The sequence below is a fragment of the Abramis brama genome (assembly GCF_963993115.1).
Source record: "Abramis brama genome assembly, chromosome: 15".
Lineage (NCBI taxonomy): Eukaryota > Metazoa > Chordata > Actinopteri > Cypriniformes > Leuciscidae > Abramis > Abramis brama.
The window spans coordinates 28,141,217-28,164,917 of record NC_139977.1 but is presented as its reverse complement, the minus strand read 5'-3'; the positions used below and the strand labels follow the sequence as shown (position 1 = coordinate 28,164,917).

General features: G+C 35.3%; 2 protein-coding genes across 2 annotated transcripts; both read right to left on the bottom strand.

Annotated features, from left to right (window-relative positions):
• Window positions 1–673: 673 nt before the first annotated feature.
• Window positions 674–12,178, bottom strand: nek6 (NIMA-related kinase 6). The gene is made up of 10 exons (XM_084136666.1): window positions 12,024–12,178; window positions 6,534–6,611; window positions 6,048–6,191; window positions 4,489–4,551; window positions 4,294–4,404; window positions 3,428–3,536; window positions 3,222–3,329; window positions 3,008–3,102; window positions 1,993–2,106; window positions 674–1,402 (listed from the first exon to the last, which is right to left on the bottom strand). The coding sequence occupies exons 2-10, from the start codon at window positions 6,594–6,596 to the stop codon at window positions 1,292–1,294; spliced, it is 918 nt and encodes a 305-aa protein (XP_083992792.1). The 5' UTR covers window positions 6,597–6,611; window positions 12,024–12,178; the 3' UTR covers window positions 674–1,291.
• A 2,858-nt stretch (window positions 12,179–15,036) lies between these two features.
• On the bottom strand, window positions 15,037–21,154 carry lhx2a (LIM homeobox 2a). Its single transcript, XM_084136665.1, has 4 exons — window positions 20,780–21,154; window positions 19,346–19,698; window positions 17,999–18,195; window positions 15,037–15,761 (listed from the first exon to the last, which is right to left on the bottom strand). Exons 1-4 carry the CDS (start codon window positions 21,019–21,021, stop codon window positions 15,495–15,497), a joined length of 1,059 nt encoding a protein of 352 aa, XP_083992791.1. The 5' UTR covers window positions 21,022–21,154; the 3' UTR covers window positions 15,037–15,494.
• Window positions 21,155–23,701: the final 2,547 nt, after the last annotated feature.

Sequence of the window (23,701 nt, the reverse complement as noted above, 5' to 3'; positions counted from 1 at the left end):
AAAGCTGAGTTTTCAGCATCATTACCTCCAGTCTTCACCTTCAGTGTCACATGATCCTTCAGAAATCATTCTGATATGTTGATTTGCTGCTCAAGAAACTTTATTATTATTATCAATGTTGAAAACAGTTGTGCTAATATTTTTGTGAAACCGCAATACATTTTTCATCATCGTTCGATGAACAAAAAGTTCAGCATTTATTCCATATACATTTTTTGTAACATTATAAATGTCTCCTGTCACTTTTGATCAATTTAATGTGACTGCTGAATAAAAGTATTGACAAAAAAAAAAAGTACTAACCCTGAACCTTTGAATGGCACTGTACATACTGCATGCCCCAGAAATTGTGAATGCGGTCTTTGAGTTGTAAAGATTCGCTCAAAACACAGTAGCTTAACTGAGTCTGGGGTTGTTGAAATGCAAAAAGGTGCTTGTATTGCCTGAGTAAAAGTTTGATTTGTATGATTTATTAAAACATGGTATCATTTTAATTAGCTAGAGGTGAACAGGTGTTTCCTTTTGTATTATGTTTTGTTTGATAAATGATAGCAGTTAACAATACATTTGCTCATCACCAGAGGGCCTTAGATAATATGAGCTGTCGGTTCCTAATTTAGTGTTTAATAAAGTGTTTAAAACACTTCAGATGTTCTTCAAAACAATGCTGTCACAAAGTCAAAAGTTAAATTTTATTGTTAATTACACATTTTAACGTGAGAAAATGTTTCAAAATTCCCTAAAAATAACATCTCTTTGGAACAATGAATATAATGAACACTTTCACATGGTAGATATTTGACCAGAGAACAAGATCTCACAAACGAGTGTTTCCTTGTGAAAACACTTAACAATTGTGTGCGTATGTATGTATGTATGCATGTATGTATGCGTGTATCGGAAACATAAAGAGCGATAAGTAACTCAACTGTAAGGCTCTTTATATGTTGTTATGAATATAGGCCTACAGAAAAAAAGTATGTATAAATATGTATAAACCTTGCTTTGACATCATCAGCATGAGGCACTGGGTCACCTGATCTAACCAACTTTCTCTAAACCAATCAGCATAGAGCACTGAAACCTCATTCAAAGGCACAACAGAATATATATCGGCATTCCTTTCAATACAAATCTAGAGTAACGCTCAGCTTGAAACTATCGCTGATGGCATTCTCTCTTAACTCATTTCTAGATATTTCTATAGCTTGATCAGTTGGATTGAGAGAGCAGAGATCACAGGTTTGCGCAATGGTTCTCCTGGCTGCAGGTGTGTGTGTGTGTGTTTGTATCAGGTGCTGGCCGTCCACCTTTCCATCTGTGTGGCGAACTGCAGGACGAAGCTGATGTCGGGCCGCTGGTCGGGATCTGGGTTGATGCACATGCTGACCAGATCTCTGAGCTGAAACACATACAAGGTGTGTATTTACAAGAGATGTTCACATATCTGAAACTGCATACATTACCATATAGTAGCTGAAATACAGTAGGTGATGAGAGAAGTATGTCTGAATTTACAGCACTCATCAAAAATGATGACCAACTACTTGCGGCAAGATTCTGAAGTGTGCATCCACTGGACACTTTACTATCCCATGAGGCCATGGGAGAGGATTTGTGAATGGCAGTGACGTGATGCAACTGACACTGGTAGGTCACATGATAACATGAAACACGGCGAATGCAGTAAGTCCAGATTACATTCATACTGCACACGTTCATACTATATAGAACATACTCGCAAAGTACAAAATTAGCATCTAGTCAAGAGAGTATGTGATTTCAGATGCAGCCAGTGATTGTTGAGATGGGCTGTTAGAAAATCTAGTGAGCTGACTACCTAGACAGCATCTTCAGGCATCATAACATTTATATTCAAAAGAATCCTAAACAAATGTATTAGGATTTCCACAAAAATATAAAGCAAAAAACAATGGAAAAGTAGCGCAGTGAAATGGAAAAACGCGTTCTAAATGTGTGTGTGTGTCGTACCTTCTGGGAGTAGTGCTCTGTAGGGAGAGGTGGGTAATCACACTGTTCGATCTTTTGGCACAATGAGAGCAGGGTCATCTTGTCGCTGTAGAAGGGGCTGTGAAGAGCTGCCATCTGACAGAGACAGAAATATCATTCATGACATCCTTTAATGGAAAACATCATTACGACCCTTTGTGTCTTTGCTCGTCTTGTTGGAAACTTGCCAGGCTTTTTATTTGACTATCACTATCACACTCGTTTCAAGTTAACCACTGTGGTTGAGCTGAAAAATAGAGTGTGCATTTCAACATTTAATCTGGTGCAATATCTTGCCCTATAGATAGACCATGATTGCAAGTGCATTAGTGTAAAACACAATGTTTTATTCATGTATTCAAATTAAGGGACAAATCAACATGATTTTTTTTATGGTAATCAGTATGCAAAAGCTTGTACTGGATTTTATTGGGAAACCATAAACTAACTTAAATAACAGCACAATGCAAACAATCCACCAAAAATACATGATATCCACATTTAGAAATATAATTTCTGTTTTAGATATCAGTTCAAATATCAGCTGATGTTCTCCCATGGCATGGGAGATCTCACATCACAGCATCACAAAACATTGTTTTTTTTAAAAGGAAGTAATACTTTTAATCAGCAATTGATCAAAAGTAAAAATATAGACATTTACAATATAAAAAAAAATATATCATGGTTTCCACACTAATATTAAACTCTTTTCAACATGATAATACTAAGAAATGCTTCTTGATCAGCAAATCATCATATTAGAATGATTTCTGATGATCATGTGACACTGAAGGAATGATGCTGAAAATTCAGCTTTGCATCACAGAAATAAACTACATTTTACAATATATTAAAATAGAAAACAGTTCTTTTAAATTGTAATAATATTTCACAATATTACTGATGTTACTGTATTTTTGATGAAATAAATGCAGCCTGGGTGAGTATAAGTGATGTGTGTATATGTGTATAGGATGCAGATGTGATTGTATACCTCATACAGCAAGCAGCCCAAGGACCAGATGTCTGATTTGAAGTTGTATCCGTTCTCATGAATCCTCTCGGGAGACATGTAATATGGAGTTCCAACTGGGAACGAATAAGCACATTTGTGTATTTGGAGTATATTGAATTGTCTGGACTGGTTCTGTTATTTCAGTCAGTGTGAATGTGTTTATGTGAGTGTTTGTGTGGATGGTCAGTGTTACCAAGAGAATGTGCAGCAGTGGTTTTGGAGCTAAAGTATCGGCCTAGTCCAAGGTCACCGAGTTTGACCTCTCCAGTAGCTGTGATGAAGACGTTGGCTGGTTTTATATCTGAAACACAAACATTGACATGAGTACAAAAGAAATAGGGGCACACGAATGAAAGAAAGCATGCGTGTCTCTTTTAGAAAGAGAGTTTGCGTGTTTACCTCGATGCATGACTCTGCGGGAGTGCATGTGTTCCAGTGCGCTGCAGAGCTGCACGAAATACTTCCATATCGTTCGTTCGGGAATCAACCTCCGCTTCTTCATAAAATACTACACACATGCCAGGGTTAGTATCGTCAACTAATGCTTTTTCACATTTTCATTAACTGAAATAAATTAAGCATAAACTTAAAAAGAAAAAATGTAATGAATGTTGCATAAATTTAAGTTGAAGTACTAAAATAATTCAAACTAAATAACTAAATCGGCTTTTCCGGTTTTTGGCCGGAATTATAAATCGCCCCGATGCTCAGTGTGTTCAGCACTCAGGTTTCACTAAATTTAATAAAGAATAATAAATTGATATTTAATATTAATATATTTTCTGTCCAATTTTAGTTTTACTTTCAATAAAGGTGTGGTTATTTTATTTTATTGGAATGTATTTTTTAAATTCAGCATCATTAAAATGATTGAATTTCATTAAAAAGTAGAATAATAATTCAATCATATGAAAAAACCTAATGCAAAATAAGAAATAAACAATTATTAAAAGCATTTTCGGTTTCGTTTTTTTCGGCCCAGAATTTTCATTTCAGTGCATCCCTACTATATGTAATAAAATAATATAGACATTAAAAAACGAACAAACTAATACAATTGTCAAAAACACACTAAAACAATACAATTATTAAAATTCAAATGAAAACAGAAAATATAAAAATTAAATCTAATTAAAAATATTAACAAAAACTATAATAGTGCATCAATGATATTAAAGGGGACCTATTATGGACTTTATTAAATTTTAGTTTTTGGGGTCTACTAGATAATATTTGGGCATTTAATGTGTCAAGGTGAGACCGACCTTAATCATCTGGGACAGGTCACCAGCGCCTGCTAACTCCAGGACAATATTCAGCTCGTTGTCTTCAATAAATGAGGCCAGATACTTTATGACATTTGGATGGTTTAGTTGCTGCAATTACAGAATGAATATAAAATATCACAAACTGTCACGTATGGAGACACATGCATAAGTTCAAAAACACATGATACTAACCCTTAACAAGTCGATCTCTTTAATGCAGTCCTGCCGGGATTTAGCATCCATCATTTCAAAGATCTGAGAAAACATCATAATATTACAATATACACCCAGACCAGGATCTGAAATACAACACACAGCTAAATCTGCACTCGTTTATTAAAAACACTTGCAGAGCACTTCTGAGAAATCTTGTTTTTCTTATAGTTGCGGAATCTGTTTTCAAAATGGTTGAATGAACCGTGATTTAAGATGATGACAGACTGACAGAGTGTTAAATCTGTCAACATTTTAAATCACGGTTCATTCATCCATTCCAAAAACAGATTCCACTAATAGATGAAAGCGAGATTTCTTAGAGGTTCACTTGAAATTGCTTATTTGCACGGGATTCTGAAGATCAAGTCTGTGGTCGCAATGGAATGCTAGCATACTGGTTACTGGTTAATGCACAGTGTACTGGTTACTGCCTGCTATTTCTTAAAAATACTAAATGAAAATAGTATACACAATGTAAAGATAAAAGTACAATGCCACACTGTAACAAGACCTCACTTACATTGCATGTTTTATTTAATATGTGACATACATTTTTATATATATCCTTAAATTAATTTCAAATCCAATTTCGTGTAAAAAAAAAAAAAAAAAACACTTTAAGTGATTAAATGGTGAAAAATAAAATAAAATACAAATCATGCTTGGTTCATTGGTCACATTACCACTTCATTGCATGTTTAATTTAATTTATAAATATTTATAATTTATATTCTTTATAATTATTCATATATATATATATATATGAAGAGTTCAGATGCAAAAGCCTCTAAGTGCCATCTGAAATTTTCTTCTAGAATGATCATTTTTATCAAGCCCGTATATTTAAGTTCAGTAATCTCACTTAAATGACAATTAATAGGTCATTTTCAATGCCATTTAAGTGAAATTATTGAACTTAAATATACAAGCTTGCTAAAAATGATCATTCTAGAAGAAAATTTCAGATGGCACTTAGAGGCTTTTGCATCTGAACTCTTCATATATATATATATATATATATATATATATATATATTGCATTTTAATCCAATTTTGTGTTAAAATTTCTTAACTTTTGGTGATTCATTTGAGTCAAGGAACAGATGTTAAAAATCATGCTGATTCATTAGGTCACATGAACTCACCACATTGCGTACTTAATTGAATTTATAAATATTTATATTCTTTATATTTATTCACGTTATTATATTGTATTTTAATCCAATTATGTTAACTTTGGGTGATTCATTGGTGAGATTTTGCATAAACATCTGATTAAATGTTGAGTAATAAATGTAATAAAAGAGTAATAAATTCATTTGTCACACTGGCATTATAAGGTTTAAGTCGAGAGCATTGCATTATGGGATTCTCCATTCCACACAGTTTTCACAGGTTATACATTGCACATTTTGTCAAATTGAATAGATCATCTGAGTATACTATTATGCATACAGAAGATTTAGTATATTAAAAAAAAGAAAAGAAAAAAAAGTAGTATGCTAAAATGCAATTTCAATGAATGTAAATGTTCACCTGTACTTTCTTTAGTGCCACTTGCCGGTTGTCCAGTAGACATGTGGCTCTATAAACCTCGCTGAACTGACCACGGCCAATCATTTTCTCAATGAGGAAGTTGGACAGATCCGAATAGTATTCATATCCGTATCCACAGTCTTCCTGTAGCACAAACAGTAGAGCATGACGCTAGCAACGCTGAGATCATGGGTTTGAATCAAGAACTGATCAAATGTGTACCAATGTATGTCGCTTTGCATAAAAGAATCAGCCAAATGCATAAATGTACATGTAAAATGTATTAGCATGTTCCTCAGAGGAACAGAAAGAGACAGTGTAAGTGAGAGTCAGAGGAGCGTGATAATGTCAGCATTATCAGATTGATGATTCATAAACGCTTCTGTCTGCCGTCGACGAGTGTATTAACAGCGCATGCCACGTGAGCCCAGGCCTGTGCCAGCGGTGTGTGTCTGTGTGTGTGTGCGTGTGTGTGTGTGGTCAGACCTGGTCGCTCTGTACTGGCACCGTGTAATTTTTATTCAGATCTTGAAGGCTGTTTTGCTCCATAATGACATTCCAGACCTACAGGCAAACACAAAGGACATGGAGTCAGTCAAAAGACAGGCATTTGCAACGTCTGCTTTATCAAACAGGTTGTTTCCTTTCCAGATGGCTGCTTTGTTTAATTGTAGTTTTTCAGTAACGATGAAAAACAATCTTGAACCGTTGAAAGTCAAACAAAGAGATCCGACGAGCAGCTGTGAGTGCTTCACAGCGGTGGATTCATGCTAATTTGAGGCGTTTGCTAAGACGAGCATCACTATTACATCTGCTCATACTTAAAGGGATTCGAAGAAACCCTGAACACTTAGTATGGAATTTTGTGGTATCAATCGTCCTGTGCTGTGGATGATTTATTTTTTTGTGCTGTGGAGATGATTGATACCTAAACTCAAATGTTTAGACATTTACAATTACAATTATAGCCCAGCAAAGGAAAAACAGGTGAAAAACATAAGCTGAGCCATATTAGACATTTCATGACATTCAACAGATATTTTTATTTATTTATTTATTTACACAATATACAGTTCAGAGGTTTGGGGTTGGTAAGATTTTTTTTTATGATTTTGAAAGCAGTCTCTCATGCTCACCAAAGCTTCATTTATTTGATCAGAAATACAGTAAACACAGGAATATAGTGAAATAAAATATTATTACAGTTTAAAATACCCGTTTTCTATTTGACTATATTTTAAAATGTAATTTATTCCTGTGATGCAAAGCTGAATTTTAAGCATCATGTGTCCTCATGATCCTTCAGAAATAATTCTAATATGCTGATTTGCTGCTCAAAAATAATTTCTTATCATTATAAATTTTGAAAACAGTTGTGCTGCTTAATATTATTGTGGAAACCGTGATTTTCCCCCCTCATGATTCTTTGATGAATAGAAAGTTCAAAAGAAACAAATCTAATTTAAAATAGATATCTTTTGTAACATAAACGGCTTTACTGTCGCTTTTGATCAATTTAATGCATCCTTGCAAAATACAATGATTCATTTCTTAATAATTAAAAAATAACATACTGACCCCAAAACTTTTGAACAGCATTGTCTTGTTTTTTAATCAGACAAATGTCCATTTCAATCACAGCCAACTATTTTTAAAAATAAGTAAACTCAAAATGTTTAATGTAAGTAAAATGCAGTACAAAATATTATTTTATTTACTAAATGAACACAAGGAAGAGTCTTGCTTGCTTTTATATCACCAGCAATGCCATCAATAATATAAGTGCACTAAGTGCAAATAGTCCGGCTTGTTGACAAAGGCTATTTACACTAACTCCGCCCACTGACGGAAGACATGTTTAGCAATAGAAATAAGGTTGAATCCGCTTTTTGCCGAACTCAATCTACTCCCTTTTCCCCATCACATATCAGATTGGAAATGCATTTATTTCCAATAAAAATGAAGAAAATATTCGAAAAGTGGAAATAAAGTGTCTAACGTGTACACCGAGGCATGCAGTGTTTGACTTCTAGAGATGTGCAGAGATACGCATTCCCCTTTTTATCCTGATAGTGTTTCTGATACCTGATTCAATTGCATCTTGTTCTTTTTTCCCAGCTTGACAGTAACAACCATGCCTAACAGACTTGGACCAGTCTCATCTGCCTGATAACTCATATATTAAAAAAGGAGAGTTTTGGTGTCAGTACTGATCCAGGTATCAGATTAGTGTAACATAAGAAAAACTGCATTGCAAGTATGCTGCACAGCCATAGGATTTTGTGCATGAGGGTGTGTAGTCTTCAGGGCACATGTTCTCTTCCACACTGTATGGCATGACATGTACAAACAAGTCCTGTTTTATTTTAAACAAACTACACAAACCTACTGACCCACATTCACAAATGCACACAAACACGGATTGCGGTGCCTGTAACATATTCTGTGCCTGCAAGCCATAATAAAGAGTAATTAGCAGAATAAGCATGTTAATGAATGAGCAAACATGATTTTAAGCGTGTGAGATCATCATCTAGGCTACTTCAATGTTATGAACAACCTATATATATATATGTATGTATATGGAGTACACCTGTTCAACTGCCTGTTAACACAAATATCCAATCAGCTAATCACATGGCAGCAACTCAGAGCGATCTGCTGAAGTCCAAACTGAGCATCAGAATGGCAAAGAAAAGTGACAATGAATGTGTCATGGTTGGTGCCAGACAGGCTGGTCTGAGTATTTCAGAAACTGCTGATCAACTGGGATTTACAGAGAATGGACCGAAAAAGAGAAAATATCCAGTGAGTTGCAGTTCTGTGGGCAAAAATGCCTTATTGATGCCAGAGGTCAGAGAAGAATGGCCAGACTGGCTCTGCATATCTCGTTACAAACGAGGTCTGCAGAAGAGCATCTCTGACTCACAACATGTTGAACCTTGAAGCAGACTGGCTTTTTTTCATCATCCACAACGGTTAAACTGGTGCAAATTAGTTAGAAAAGACACGGCACAGTAATGCAGAACACACTGTAAACTCTTTGTGATTAGAGTAGTATTGCTGAAATCTTTAATGCAGCTAATCATTTATTGAAATAAGTCACACTACACAGAGCACATATCTTTCTCGTTCAAAGAAGTAAAAAAAAATTAAAGTTATTTCCTGCTTCCATAAAATAGAAGAAAAAAACAAACCAAAAAAAACAATGAAAGAGAGATTGTGTGGAGGGGAAGGAGACAGAGGTCCTGTACCATTTCCTTCAATTCATGTGAAGAAAAATGCAAAGGAAAAAATCTATCCTACCGCCTGCAACAGTGCCACTCTTCACACGCGCACACACACACGCACACGCACACACACACACAAACATTTGAACAAAGACACATCTGGATGTGCACCACACACCACATTTGCACATGTGTGCTTTCGGTTTGTATTTTCAGATAGGTTAGAGGTAATTCACAATTTTCTTAGAAACACTAGAATACTTAGAAACCTGACAAGCATCATCTTCCTGTTTCTATCTAATAAGAAATTACATCACAATGGCTAAAATGGCATATTACAACACTACACTTTTATAAATGTATAGGATGTATCCTGTGTCTAGTTTGTGACTTTAATGTATCAGAAAGTTTTTAGTATACACTACGATCAAAAAATTTTTTTTTTAATTTTTAAAGAAGAAAATGGCTAGAGTACCAACCTGTTAATTGGTTAAAATCACCATGAAAGCAAAATGGACAATTCTTATTTTTAATGCAATATTGCAGTATTTATTTTCAATTATTTATCTGTGCACATCATTTTCATAATCTTTAATCAAAATAACTTCCCCTCCCTCTTGCAGCGTCTCTTCTCTTCTCTGATGATGTGTTTACTGGCGTGAGGGCGGGGCAACCTGTCACTCACATGAGATCCACCAATAGCAAACCACAACCATCAAATGAACCAATCAATTCCCAATGGATTATTATTTTAGTGTCATGTCATGTGTGTTACCCTGATGGTGTTTTGTCAACCAACACAATCTCTTGTTTTTTTCATTAAATCTATAAGTTGTAAAATATACAGGCACCAATATGGAATCTTGTTATATTTTCAATTCAATTCAATTCAACAAAAAATATTTCTGTCCTCACAGATAATTTTCCATAGTAAAGAAAAATAGTATACAGAATAACTGAAAAGGGTGTATGCTGAAGCCTATGCTTATTATGCCTACCCTTTATACATAATTATCCAATGAGCGTACAAAATATACAAACAGTTTGATAAGACTTGAAGCATTGTCACTGTTTATTTTTGTAAAAAAAAAAATTTAAGTAAAATTAACAGGATTTTTTTTTTTTTTTTTAGGATATTTGTCGATTGATAGACAATCCTACATTTTTAGGATTAAGGATAACAGATTTAAGATTAGTGGTGGTCTGGAGGAAGTGACCTGGGCGAGTTTGAGCTGTCTATCTTCCGCTTACTCTTCTGACTCATGCGCTTGCGTTTCCGCTCGATCAAATGCTACAGATCAAACAACTCCACTGTCTCAAATGCAAAAACCCCCAACATATCCACAATCTCACTTCCAAAAAAACCCCTGCGCACGCACAGAAACCCACACACACGTGTCTGATGAAGAAAGACCTGCATGATAATATCATTTGATTTTGTAAAAGAATCCCACATTACTGCATGGTGATCTATCACAAAAACCAACACGTTTGACTTGTTTGGCAATGATCTTCTATGCCTCGGTGAAAACAACCAAATGCACAGTTAGTATTTTAAGTCATTAATTACATGCATATTGAATACAATCTTAACTAATACAATTGTATCTAAACATCTTGACATTAAGAGGAAACACTGCAAAAACTTGATGTGTCAAGTAGTGACAGCAGTGTGACAGCCTAAAGTTCATCAGATATAATGTAAATTGGCTTTGTATCAATTTTAACCTAAAATCTTATGAAAAAATGTCAAATACCCAGTTACTTTATACCCATTTTTAAAATAGATATGATTATTGATCGTTCTTTACAAGTAAAAAAGTATATAAAAAAAAAACGTTTTTGTTTTTTATTGCAAGAACATGTCATTGAATGCCTTTTATTTATTATTTATCTATTTAAAAATATTTTATTACATAAATATTTCATTTCTGGTCATTGCTAGCATGCAAAAAGTGTTTTTGTTTAACATGTTTAACAAGTTTCCTGTAATTGCCATCCTGAATGAGTCATCTTAATAAAAAGGGAGAAAAACGCTACTTTGTGTCCAAAAACACGTGAATGGATACAAACAAACCGCGTGTGTGGGCGGAGTCAAACTGCAGCTTTTCCTTATAAAAAACAAGCGCTATGCAATACCATCATACAAATAACCGAACATTAAAAGCGACTTATTACCATTATAAATGAGTCGTGATCGCGTGCAAGTGTTGATTCAGAGCTGTAAGTAATAGTTGCACATATAATCGAAGTTACAGTGTGAAGGTGGGTGTTCCCGTTAAACTAGAGGAGCATTTCAATGTTTCCTGTATACTTGTTAATTTCACTTACACAGTATTTACAGTGCGATACGATCGTTCTGTGTTTATTTATTCTCATTATTGCTTCTGGAAATATACGAAGGAGCGGAACTAGGCCCTAATATGAAGAAAAACAGATGTATGAACTTTCAAAACAGATCTATTTTCCGCGCAAGAACAGTAGACGTGAACTAAAGCAATATTTGCACGTTCCATGTAAATTGAATCCAAAAGAACGAAACAGCCTTGTGTTCATTTAGATTGTCTCTCCTCTTTTTACTGTTTCACAGCGACATTATGCCCCCAATAATAATTTGGTGCAATCTTTCTCTTCTACATGAACACGTTGCGCAACTGTAACCCCTTATTATCGCGAGGCGCGCGAGCGTCACGAGCATCGTGTTTTTAACTAATCGGGTTAAAAGTCACGCAGGAGTTCCACTTACCTCTCCAGAGCGGTGCCTGACACATTTACAGGGCTGAAAAATGTTGCGAAGCCCTTTTGGTCAGTGCCCAGACTCACTAATGTCACGGGCCACGCAAGTTTGAGTCACACCCCGCGCATCACATGGCTGACTGTGATCTGTGACTGCAGTAAACCACTTTCTGCAAGGGGGGGATAGGTCATTCAGACTTTTAACAATAACAAGTAGTCCAATAATTATTTCATTTTTACATTATTTATTTTATTTTAAATGTGAACATTTTATTTCATAATAATAATAATTTTTACATTGTTTTATTTTAAATGTGACAGTTATATCACAATAATATAATTTAGCAATAGTAGGCTACAATACAATATTGTACTATATTACAATATTTTATTTTAACCGTGACAATACCACAATAATAATAAAGATGATAACAATAATAATAAATTAAATAATTATGTTTATATTAAATGTGACAATACTATCACCACCACCTAATAATAATATGAATAATAATAAATGCAATAATTATTTTTATTGTATATTATGTAGGCTATTTTATTTATATGACATAATAATGCAAGCACTGCTACCTAATAAATAATAATAGTAATAATCATAATAATAATTAGTCCTATATTTATTTTATTGTTATATTATATATTTTATTTAAATGTGAAAACCCCCCACCACCTAATAATAATAATGAATATTGAATATTTATATTTCTAATTTTTCTTATTTTTACATAAAGATGTTGTCTTTAAAATGAATAACAATAGATTTTAATTGACAAAAATGAATCAAAATGAAATATAAAAGCTGGATCCTAAGATTCCATATACACTCTTTTCATGAAATATTGACAAAATGCACTGTAATGGAGAAAAATGAATTGTCCTTAGGATGATACCACATATGTATGCTGGGTATTGAATGTCCAGGATTTATATTTATGGTATAGATTGCACATGTGACTCTTAAACATTTGATGGAGCTCTAAAGCCAGTATATATCCCAAACCTGATATTAAAGATGGATAATTTAGACAAGTTCATATTCATGATAGTGTCATGATAACTTTGCTTCAGTATAACCCCATGTGCAAGAATAGTACGCCAGCAAAAAACCCCAGACTCTTCATGTGGCTTGTTGGTTAATGGAAAGTTGACACATCTTTCTAGAGTTTGCTGTATCTCCCACCTCTCTCTGTCTCTCACACACACAAACACTCACTTTCAACCTGAATAGTTGTCATTCTTGTGGGGAAATTATGAGCAAATACCTTTCAGACACATGTCTGCCTTAACACACTCACAGGCACCATGGCAAAGGTTTGCTGTTGCAGACACAGTTGTGTTTGGCACATGTTGTGCTGGAGGAAGTGGCAAATATATATTTTTAGTGGCATTAAAAAAGTGACATAAAACTGTAGAGAGTGTGGAGGACTTCTGCTTTTTCATTTTAAGTGCGTATGTGTGTGGTTATGTGTCTATAGAGGAACTATGAATGGATGGATGTGTGCTTTTTTATCATTCTTTCTTAAGCAATCATCGGGCATTTCAGTCATTCGAAATTCAGTAGCGCCCCCTCGAGGTCTCAGACAGTAACAAAAAACAGTTACAAAAAGTGTCCAGACGATCAGTCAATACCATGTTATCATGGTATTACTTGAAGCACACGAATACAGTAATAAATATATAGATTACATTTTTTGTATCCATCATTAAATTGATAAATAAATGCTGTTCTTTTGAACTTTCTATTCATCAAAAAATCCTGCAATTTTTTTTTATCATAGTTTCCACAAAAATATTTATACTGTTTTCCACAATAATAATAAGAAATGTTTATTGAGCATCAAATCAGCATATTAGAATGATTTCTGAAGGATCATGTGACACTGAAGACTGATGCTGGAAATTCAGTTTTTCATCGCAGTAATAAATTACATTTTCAAAACTTTTTAAATGGTAATAATATTTCATAATATAATAATAATAATAATAATTTGTTAAATTTTTAGAGCGCTTTTCTCAGCTCTCAAAGTGCTTTACATCTTTACATCTCCTCAACCACCACCAATGTGCAGCATCCACCTGGATGATGCGACGGCAGCCATATATTGCGCCAGAACGCAACTATTACTTGCTATTTTACTGTTATTTTATTTTATTTTATTTTAAACCCTTACCTACCCCAAAGTTGTGTGTGTGTGTGTGTGTGCGCGCGCGCGTGCGTGCACAAGTAGCCTATAATCTGCCATCCATAAAGGCACACATGCGTAAACACACACGCTCACTCACACAAACAAACTTGGTTGCGGGAAACCACAACAAGCATGAAATGTAAAAAAAATATTTATGCGATGACTATCCATAATTTTACAGAGATCTTAACGAAGAGAAATTCCGGAAAATATATATTTTTTTGCCATGCAAAACTTAATTAGCAGCTAATAAAAGAGTGCGGTCATGGAAGAAAGACAGCAGCGAATCTCTTTCTCTTTTTGATGTTGTGACCGTGTAACTCGCCAGCACTGGCAGACTTCAGTCTCAGCTCGTAACTGCACAATGCAAACCACAATCACCTCAGCAGGGATCAGGATAATTACCCTGGACAAACTTTACACTCTCACACACGTCACTTATACATATAATCAAGCATCACACACTCCAGTGATGAATAAACAAACATATATTCCCCCAACCTTGTTAATCTTGTTCAGAGAGTTCCAATCAAAGTTACCACATCTGATTTTCTCTGTGTGCATATGGGTGAACTGCTATGTATATGTGTTTATGCTTGTTTTAAAATGTAGAATTTTCAGCATCATTACTCCAGTCACATGATCCTTCAGAAATCATTCCAATATGCTGATTTGCTGCTCAAGAAACATTTCTTCTTATTGTTAGTCTTAATGTTGAAAACCGTTGTCATGCTTCATATTTTTATGGAAACTATAATACTTTTTTTTTTCAGGATTCTTTGATGAATAGAATGTTCAAAAGAACAGCATTTATTTGAAACAGAAAACCTTGTCACTTTTAATCAATTTAATGAATCATTGCAATACATCTTACTAATGATAATGAGACATTTCTATATAAAACTGAATAAAAAATGCTATATAACTTTTATTTTCAAGGGGATATGTGGATGCAACTTGCCGACATACAAAACAATGATTTCATGTGACAACAATTTAACATGCGACTGTTTGAAACATTCATGCTTGCATATGATATTGCATTTTAACAAACAATTTTTTTAAATGCAACAGACTGTATACCATAATATGCAGAATGCTATACATACTTAGCATGTATTCCATCCCTAGACATAATGTTGGAGGTGGCTTCTCTTTTACTGTGTGCTGGTGCTTCAAAGACTCCAACAGGCATTCACTTTCCTTTAGTTAATGAATAATACCTAACAAATACACTAACTTTAAAGATAATATAGTTTAACAACAATCAAAAACTACTGGTAGAGGAACTCTGAAGAAATTGGGGAGTGTACATTGTGAATGTCTAATGCTGTTGTGTTTTGTGTTGCGTGTGTGTGTGTGTGTTGAGATGGAGAGGTGCCGGTGTTGGGGCTTGATGGGCTCAAGGATCCGTGAGAAAGCTCAGGTGAAGGCACCGATGGGGACGTGATGGTGGAATTGTCAGAAACATTGTCCACTCCCACGCTCTCCTGATATAGACAGTTTCTCCTGAATTTTGCTCGGGCGTTCTGAAACCAAACCTGCAGAAAATAAAGACACCGTGAGGATTTGATTCCATTAGGCTAATTTACATATCAGTGAGGGAGGGAATGGTGTGTTTGACTTTGGCTGTGGCTCGATTGAACTGAGGAGTTGAAAACGTAGCGTCAAGTTGGAAACTTTTTGCTTCCCGTTGTGACGCTCATTTGCGTTCCTTATCACGTATGAAGTGGATTAGATGAAATATATGTCAAATGCACAAGACATTTCAGATGTTTTCATATAACAATAGACATTTAATACTTAATGTACTGCTTTATTCTTGTAAATATAGCGCCTGTTCCAGAATTTTGTTTTGTTATGCTGGTTGAAAGTCTTTTCACATCCTGATAGCAATCACTACGTTAAGTGGTCTAAATCTATTTATATGACCTGCCTGTATTTCTTACCTCTGCGCGTTTCATCAGCGCGTTTCATGCTATGCAGAGTTAGACAGACGTCAGTCACCGAGCAGCGCAAACGAAACAGGAGCGTTTTACAGTTCCTCCTGAACCAAACATCCAGCTTATGCTGTGTTCAGGCCATAACTACTGTCATTTGGAAGAGATGGAAACCTGTGACGTTATACTCGGAGCGGTTTGTGACTCGAATGTATGCGTTTCAATGGCAACACTATCAGCGGCGAAATGAACCTGCAGCTGTCAGGTGATACAGGTCAGTGCTCTTTAAGTTGTTTATGATCATTATTACTGTAATGTTATGTGCTTTGAGACAGGAGGTAGTTTAACGCCGTCTTTCGTCTCGTGACATTTTGCAAACTCTATTTCATGTGTTTTGAAGGAGACGTGGCTTTGAAGATGCTCTGATTACCCCTTTTCCACCAACAAGAACCGGGTGCTGGTTCAGAGCCAGAGCCAAAGCTGGTTCAGAGTTGGTTCGACTGACGAGCTTACTAAGAACCGGTTTGCCTTTCCACCGGCTAGAGAGCCACAACAGAGCCAGATCTTACGTCACTGTATACGTCTCATGTTGCCCAGCAACCGCTAGTGCGGTAGCGCCAAACACGCCAGGCTTGTTCGAGATGCATCGGCTTCTCGCAGATCGATCGCCGCATGACATCAAAGCACTGCGATAGCGATCTAAAAGCACAAGGAGTCGTATGCTCTCCAAACACTCCCGCAGCTCCGATCGGTCCTCGCCGCTCCGATGCATCTCGAACAAGCCATCAACAATAACAGACGTTGCAATACTATGGATGCTCATGGGTTTGCAAAAATACATCGGAATCCAACGCGTTCGTGCAGCTCGCCGTAACTTACATAGACGGATATTATAATCGAGCTGCTATTAGCTCGACTAGCTGCTATTTAAAAATGGCGGTCACAAGTTTCTATTCGTCTTGTTGGTCACGGTAACCCCGCCCCCAGCCCCTGACGCAAGCGGTTCTTTCTTGGCTCCGTTCTAGACCCTGCAATGATTTGGTGCTACTTAAGAACCAGTTTTACTGGTTCGGAGCTGGTGCTTTGGCGGTGGAAAAACAAAGAACCGATTTGAAACTAGGCTCTGGCTCCGAACCAGCACCAGCTCTGCCTTGGTGGAAAAGGGGTATGAAAGGAGGGTAGGATCTCATGCTTTCAAAGCTAGCTTGCTATTGCTAGCCATTCCGAAAATGTCCTACTTTCCCTTTAAATACCAATAAAGTCGGGTATTCCATAGAAGAACCATTTCGGCTTCCTCAAATAACCTTTCAGTTACCAGTTCTTAAAAGAACCATTTTTCTTAGTGTAAAGAACATCATAATAATCTAAACTAATAAAAAGAACATTTTGTGCAATGAAATGTTTCCATGGATGTTAAAGATTCTTCATAGAACTATCAATGCCAGTAAAAAACTTAAGGTGTCAGAATAAACATGTCCGGCCAAACGTGAAACAGCTTTGTCATCATCAGAGCTCCTGCAGAACATAAATGTCGATCGGTCTGTGCATGAAATCGAATAAGAAAACTTGAAAACAAGAAAATCTGACCATCAGTACAAAGGAGTCACATGACCCATGTTGCAAATTTACTTTGATTAGTGATCTACAAATAATGCAGAATCTCTAATATTTCTTATGCATTTTTCATCATAATTTTTTTTATAATATATATATTTTTTTTAATATTTTTTTATTTTTAATGCCACATTTTTAAAGTGGTCTCAGAATTTTGGAGCCTACTGTATATCTAACTCAAACAGAGGTCATTTCTGTTCAACTCCCAGTGATGTTTTTCTGACCTGGAGCACACGTTTGGTGAGGCCGGTTTTCTGGGAGAGCTCTTTGAGGTCTTTGGCATCTGGATTGTGGTTGTGGGTGAAGAAGGACTGCATGCTCCGCAGCTGGTGATGCTTGAAAGACGTTCTCATGCGTTTGGACTTTTGACAGCTCACTCTCTCCGACAGGTCCACACCCATATCCCTAACGTGAGTCACGTCTAGAGCACATGCACACACAGTTAATCATCACTGATATGACTCACTGAAACACTAAAGGCTAGGGCATTATAGTCAACAATAGCAAACACTGTTTTCTCAGTTTCATCTTCTGCACACATTTACTTGAACAAAGTTCCACAACTATGACGATTTACTCTTAAATAATTTTATAAGAACCGTTCTGTGTAGAACATGATTTACTCAAGTAATTTTATAATATTTATATATTATATTTCATTATTTTTTAAATTGTACTCATATTAAAATAACAATTGGATTTTATTTGTTAATGATATTTGTGTGTGTATTTTTTTAATGAGATCTGACTATTTTTGTAATGCTAACATATTGTTTGATAAGAACTATTAACGTTTTTATTTTTATAATCCCAAAATTAAATATATACACTACAGGTCAAATGTTTGAAATATATATATATATATATATATTGATGAAAATTCCGTGCAAGGGTAAGTAATTTTTTTCATTATTCAAAAACCACAATGTGTGTGAAGGCTAATGTTTTATGCATTTGAGGAGCCGTCTTAGTCTGGTATTTGCCCTAATCATATACAGCTTGTGTAAGCAACTCATCTTTTATAACACAAGATTTTGGCCAAATGTATTAAAAGACAGGAAAAACTGAGCGCCCACATAGCTACAATAAACTTTATAACCTGTAAGTTGATGAAAATATTAGTGCTGTCAAATCGATTAATCACGATTAATTGCATCTAACATAAAAGACTGTGTCTACATAATATGTGTGTGTATATATATATATATATATATATATATATGTAATGTATATATATATATATATATTATGTCTGTGTGTGTGTGTGCATCTGTGTATATATATACTACACACACACACACACACATCTATACATATATAGTGTAATTATGTATGTATGTATATATATATATACTGTATATATATATATACTGTATGTATGTATAACGGACACTCACACACACAGACATATATAATATATATAAATATATGAATATATACACACACATAGCCTATATTATGTAAACACAAAAGGTTATGTTAGATGCAATTAATCGCGCTTAATCGATTTGACAGCACTAGAAAATATATAAAATTATGCTACAATTATGCTACTCTCTAAAATGCATTACCTGAATTATAAGTACCACGGTCAGCGGCATCAAAATGTTTCCTCTTCCGGGCCCGTCCTCTGCGCACAGGTGTCCCTTCATTGTATGTGCTGCTCTCAGAGTTTAGCTCTATTGGAGGCACGTCTGAATAATACAAATCCTTAAGGCATTCCTTCTGTAGCATCATCTCGAAATGTACCCGACAGTACACTGACGTCTCTCTCATCCCGTAGTGATCTCCAGTGAACAGCACTTTGTCACAGGTGGCACAGGCAAAACAGCTCAAGTGGTACACCAGATCCCTGGCGCGCATCACTATCTCCGCAGCAGAGATTCCCAGGTGACACCGTGCACATCTTTGCGAAGAAAACCTACTACATAAGAGAAGACATCATTGCATGGCTTTATTAAGAAACTTTTCACATGTGTGAACTGTGAAAGCTCAGGGCAGGGGTGTTGGGGCAAGTTGTCACAGAAAACAAGCTGTTTTAGCAAGTTGTTTTGGTTTTCATGAAATTCTGTTTCATAATTAGACTATCTTCTAAAATAATTTTTAAGATGTTGTAGACTTTTCCAGGGTATCTGCAGGTTTTATGAAGGTAAATGTAAGACTTTTTAAGGACCTTTTTAAGACCAAGTACAATATGTCAATATGTTCTCCAAATGTGAAACACAATGAGTTGTATTAGCAACACTTCAGAGTTTAAAAAAACACCAGATATCCATTACTTTTTAATTCATTTTACAAAAAAGATTCTTAAATCAAGACACAATTTACTTGAGATGGCTAAAGGGGTCAGATAAATCAATTTAATTCAAAAGCATAAACTCACAATTTCATTTTACATTTACATATCAAGTAAATGTATCTTGATTTAAGGGGGTTTAGATTTTTTAAATTGGAAAACAGGACAAAAATACTAAGGAAGATATTATTTTTTGCAATGCATGCAACATTTAATGCCCTATAACTTTATGAATTGAAGACTTTCTGCTCTGATTTCAGACATTTTTAAGGCCTTAATTTATGTAAGGATGAATTAACTGTTCTTTAAACTTTAAACTACTTTAAACTTCAAACTTCTTCAAACTTTCTGGTCCAGCTTTCTCAAGCCAACTTAAAGTTTGTCTCGACGAACTTTTTAATCTAGTTTCATATGAAATGCTATAGGCTGTTCTTCTCAAATCAGTGCCAAACATGACGCGCCGCTATTGGGGTGAACGGTCAACGTTTGTTAAATGAACTGCATCTATTTTCTGGTTGTATAATGGTGGGAATTCAACAACTTTTTGAAAAAAGGATAAATAAACCTACGCTGAGAAAAATCGCTGTGGTAAAAGCGTGACAACTAAACGCAGTCCAACGAATGGCAATGCAGTGAGTAACAATTTGGTCTAATTTCGATGTTGAATAACAACCAACGTCCAGCTATGTATAGCCTACATTTATTTTACCTGTAATAGTCCTCCTTACAGTAAATGTCTCCGTGTTTACTGAAGCACGTGAGCTCTGACTCCAGGTCAGCGTGGCACGCGCTACATTTCAAACAGCGCTCGTGCCACCGTCTGTCTGCCGCGAGCAGGTAGAAGCGATCCGAGATCCGCGCGCCACAGCCCGCGCACACTGGTGACTCACAGCCCGGGTCCTGGAACACCATTAAACATTTACCATCGTTATCAAACATCCTAAATCTCATTTGTCATATATTTTACAGAAATATGTTCTTATATAAAGAAATGTGTGCCAGGCGTTTGCCTAAACAGCAGAATATTAGCCCTGTGTGAATTTATGAATATTTAAGAAAGACTCATATTTTAAAGACTGATGTATTAGCCTACATATTGGACCAAAAACCAGCAGAATCTCTTAGAATAAAATTAGCATAGAATTATGTAGGAGGCTACTGTTCTTCCAAATACCTGGTGTTATATTAGACAGCAACTTAACCATATTTTATATGTTACAAAAACAGCCTTCTTCCACCTCAGAAACATTGCTAAGCTACGGAACATATATGTCTCTGATGCAGAAAAGCTAGTTCATGCATTCATGACCTCTAGACTAGATTACTGCAATGAAGCTGATTCTCCTGCATCCTCAATAAACAAGCTACAATTAGTCCAAAATGCAGCTGCAAGAGTTCTTACCAGGTCAAGAAAATATGATCATAACACCAATTTTATCATCTCTACACTGGTTACCTATTAAGTTCTGTATCGATTACATTATTAAGTATTATTATTAATTATTTTATTATTATTATTATTATGTATTGCTACTGACCTAAGGCCCTAAATGATTTAGCTCCTGTGTATTTAACTGATCTTCTATCGCCCTACAATCCATCATGATCTTTAAGGTCGCACAACTCTGGACTTTTGGTTGTACCTATATATCCAAGTCCACTAAAGGAGGGAGAGAGTTTTCTCATTTGGCTCCTAAACTCTGGAATAGCCTTCCTGATAATGTTCAGGCTCTGACACACTCTCCCAGTTTAAATCTATATTAAAGACACATCTCTTTATAGCAAGCATTCACTAATGCATCTCATAACCATGTAGTTATTTCAGATCAAATGCACATGATTATCTTTTGCTTGAAATGTTATGAACAGCAGCTACGCTAATCATTTTTCATTTGCTTTTCTGTCGCTACCTGGGGATGAACGATCACCTGAAGAGATGACACCAACACCAACTCTGAATCAACATACACAACTGCCAAATTTTCTATTGTATATTGATCACAACTTGCAATGAGACCATTATTTCTGCTTAAATGAATACATGATGTTAGCAAACTGCATGATTTCTATCATCTTAGAACTGTACATTTCTGATGGTCATAACTTGGACAGTCACCTCTGATAACAGATCAAAACAAGCATTTTCTGTAAAGATGCTTTAAAACGATATTGTGAAAAGCACTATACAAATAAATGTGAATTTAATTAAATATATTTATTTATATGAATAAATAATGTTTGAATCTTCCTTTACCATTCAAAGTATATTTGTGGTTTACTGTCTGCTATTTGAAACATGATTTAGAATGTATCACACTAACCAATACAAATAACCTACAGTTAAATATCAAGGTAACTTCAATAATAATGCATTTTACTTTTAATATATAGGCCTATTTTAAAATAAAATTGTCACTTTTCATATTAATGAATAGTCTAAATATTGACTTCTTGTACAAAACTGTAAACAATGTAGGCTAACTAATAAAATACAAATGTACAAAATTAACATCAAACTTAACAGGTTTTATAAACTCACTACATTGCTGCAAATTAAAATAATGTAAAAAGTTGTATTTATCTATGTATCATAAGATAATTAAATTAATTGCTTACTGATTTGTTTTCCATGTTGATAGTAACAGCTGATAGCTCCTCTCCTCCAGCACAATATGAATATTTTACCTCCTTTGAGTGGAAAATGATGAGATGTCTCTAAAGAGGAGGTCATCCATGTGCTCAAGGATGTTCGAAATAAATAAACTGCAATCAGAAACTTTGTTTGCGACAACAGCTTCCCGAATCGAAGGAGGATGTTGCGCGGAGATGCAGGTAGAAGCTGCGTGTTGTCACCTGTGCGCGTGCCTGTCTTCATCAATATAGGCTATCCCGGTCAGGGAAGTCCAGTTGTCTTTAATTGTAGTCTTGCCGTCTTTAGTTGTCCGTTTCCTTTCGGTAAGAGTGGACGGGGTATAGTTGCATGCGCGCAGTATCAGGGCTTGTGAAGATCTGTCGCCTTAAACAGACTTTTAAATAATAGGCTAGTCCTGCGCGCTTAGAGACAGCAGCTTTTGTAATCGCTGTTTTCCCGCGTGCAACTCATCTTACCTGACTGTTTATAATGAAAGTCATTTAAGAAATCAGTTATGAAGAAATAGCTCCTTCACGTTAAACAATGTATAGCCTATATGTTGCTTGTGTGATAGCTATTCTATTCTATTCTATTCTATTCTGAAACAGGAAAATGCAGTATGCAGTGCAACCCCATGAAAAATATATTTTCCTCAAACAAAATCACTATATCTAGAAATAGGCTGTCATCCAATCAGAGCTAAATTTTTATTGTGGATATAGGCTAATGGAAATTTTGGATAGGGCCTACAAAATTAGGCCAACTAATGTATATTCTGGCAAAAAAATGTTTGCAGGATAGCCTATACTGCAAGCATGATTTAATCTTAAAAGTTTTCACAACATTCAGAAACAATGTTTGTGTGGGTTAGGATAGGATAGCCTATAGCCTACCATTGATTTAGGATGAAAATCTTTGTTTATGAGAAGTCTAAAGAAAGAAAGAACAATATCATAAACACCACCAGCAACCTGAACTGAAGTTTATTTCACATCAACA

Bases quoted from the DNA above. Each gene is read 5' to 3' on its own strand.
- nek6 (XM_084136666.1), bottom strand. From the start codon at position 6,596: ATGGAGCAAAACAGCCTTCAAGATCTGAATAAAAATTACACGGTGCCA. The intron at 6,192-6,533 runs GTCTGACCACAC...TTTGTGCTACAG, and splicing joins TGCCAGTACAGAGCGACCAG to GAAGACTGTGGATACGGATA. The intron at 2,107-3,007 runs GTATACAATCAC...TGTCTCTGTCAG, and splicing joins TGGGCTGCTTGCTGTATGAG to ATGGCAGCTCTTCACAGCCC.
- lhx2a (XM_084136665.1), bottom strand. From the start codon at position 21,021: ATGAGATTTAGGATGTTTGATAACGATGGTAAATGTTTAATGGTGTTC. The intron at 19,699-20,779 runs GTAAAATAAATG...TCTCTTATGTAG, and splicing joins TGTAAGGAGGACTATTACAG to TAGGTTTTCTTCGCAAAGAT. The intron at 18,196-19,345 runs GTAATGCATTTT...CATGTGCTCTAG, and splicing joins CCGTGGTACTTATAATTCAG to ACGTGACTCACGTTAGGGAT.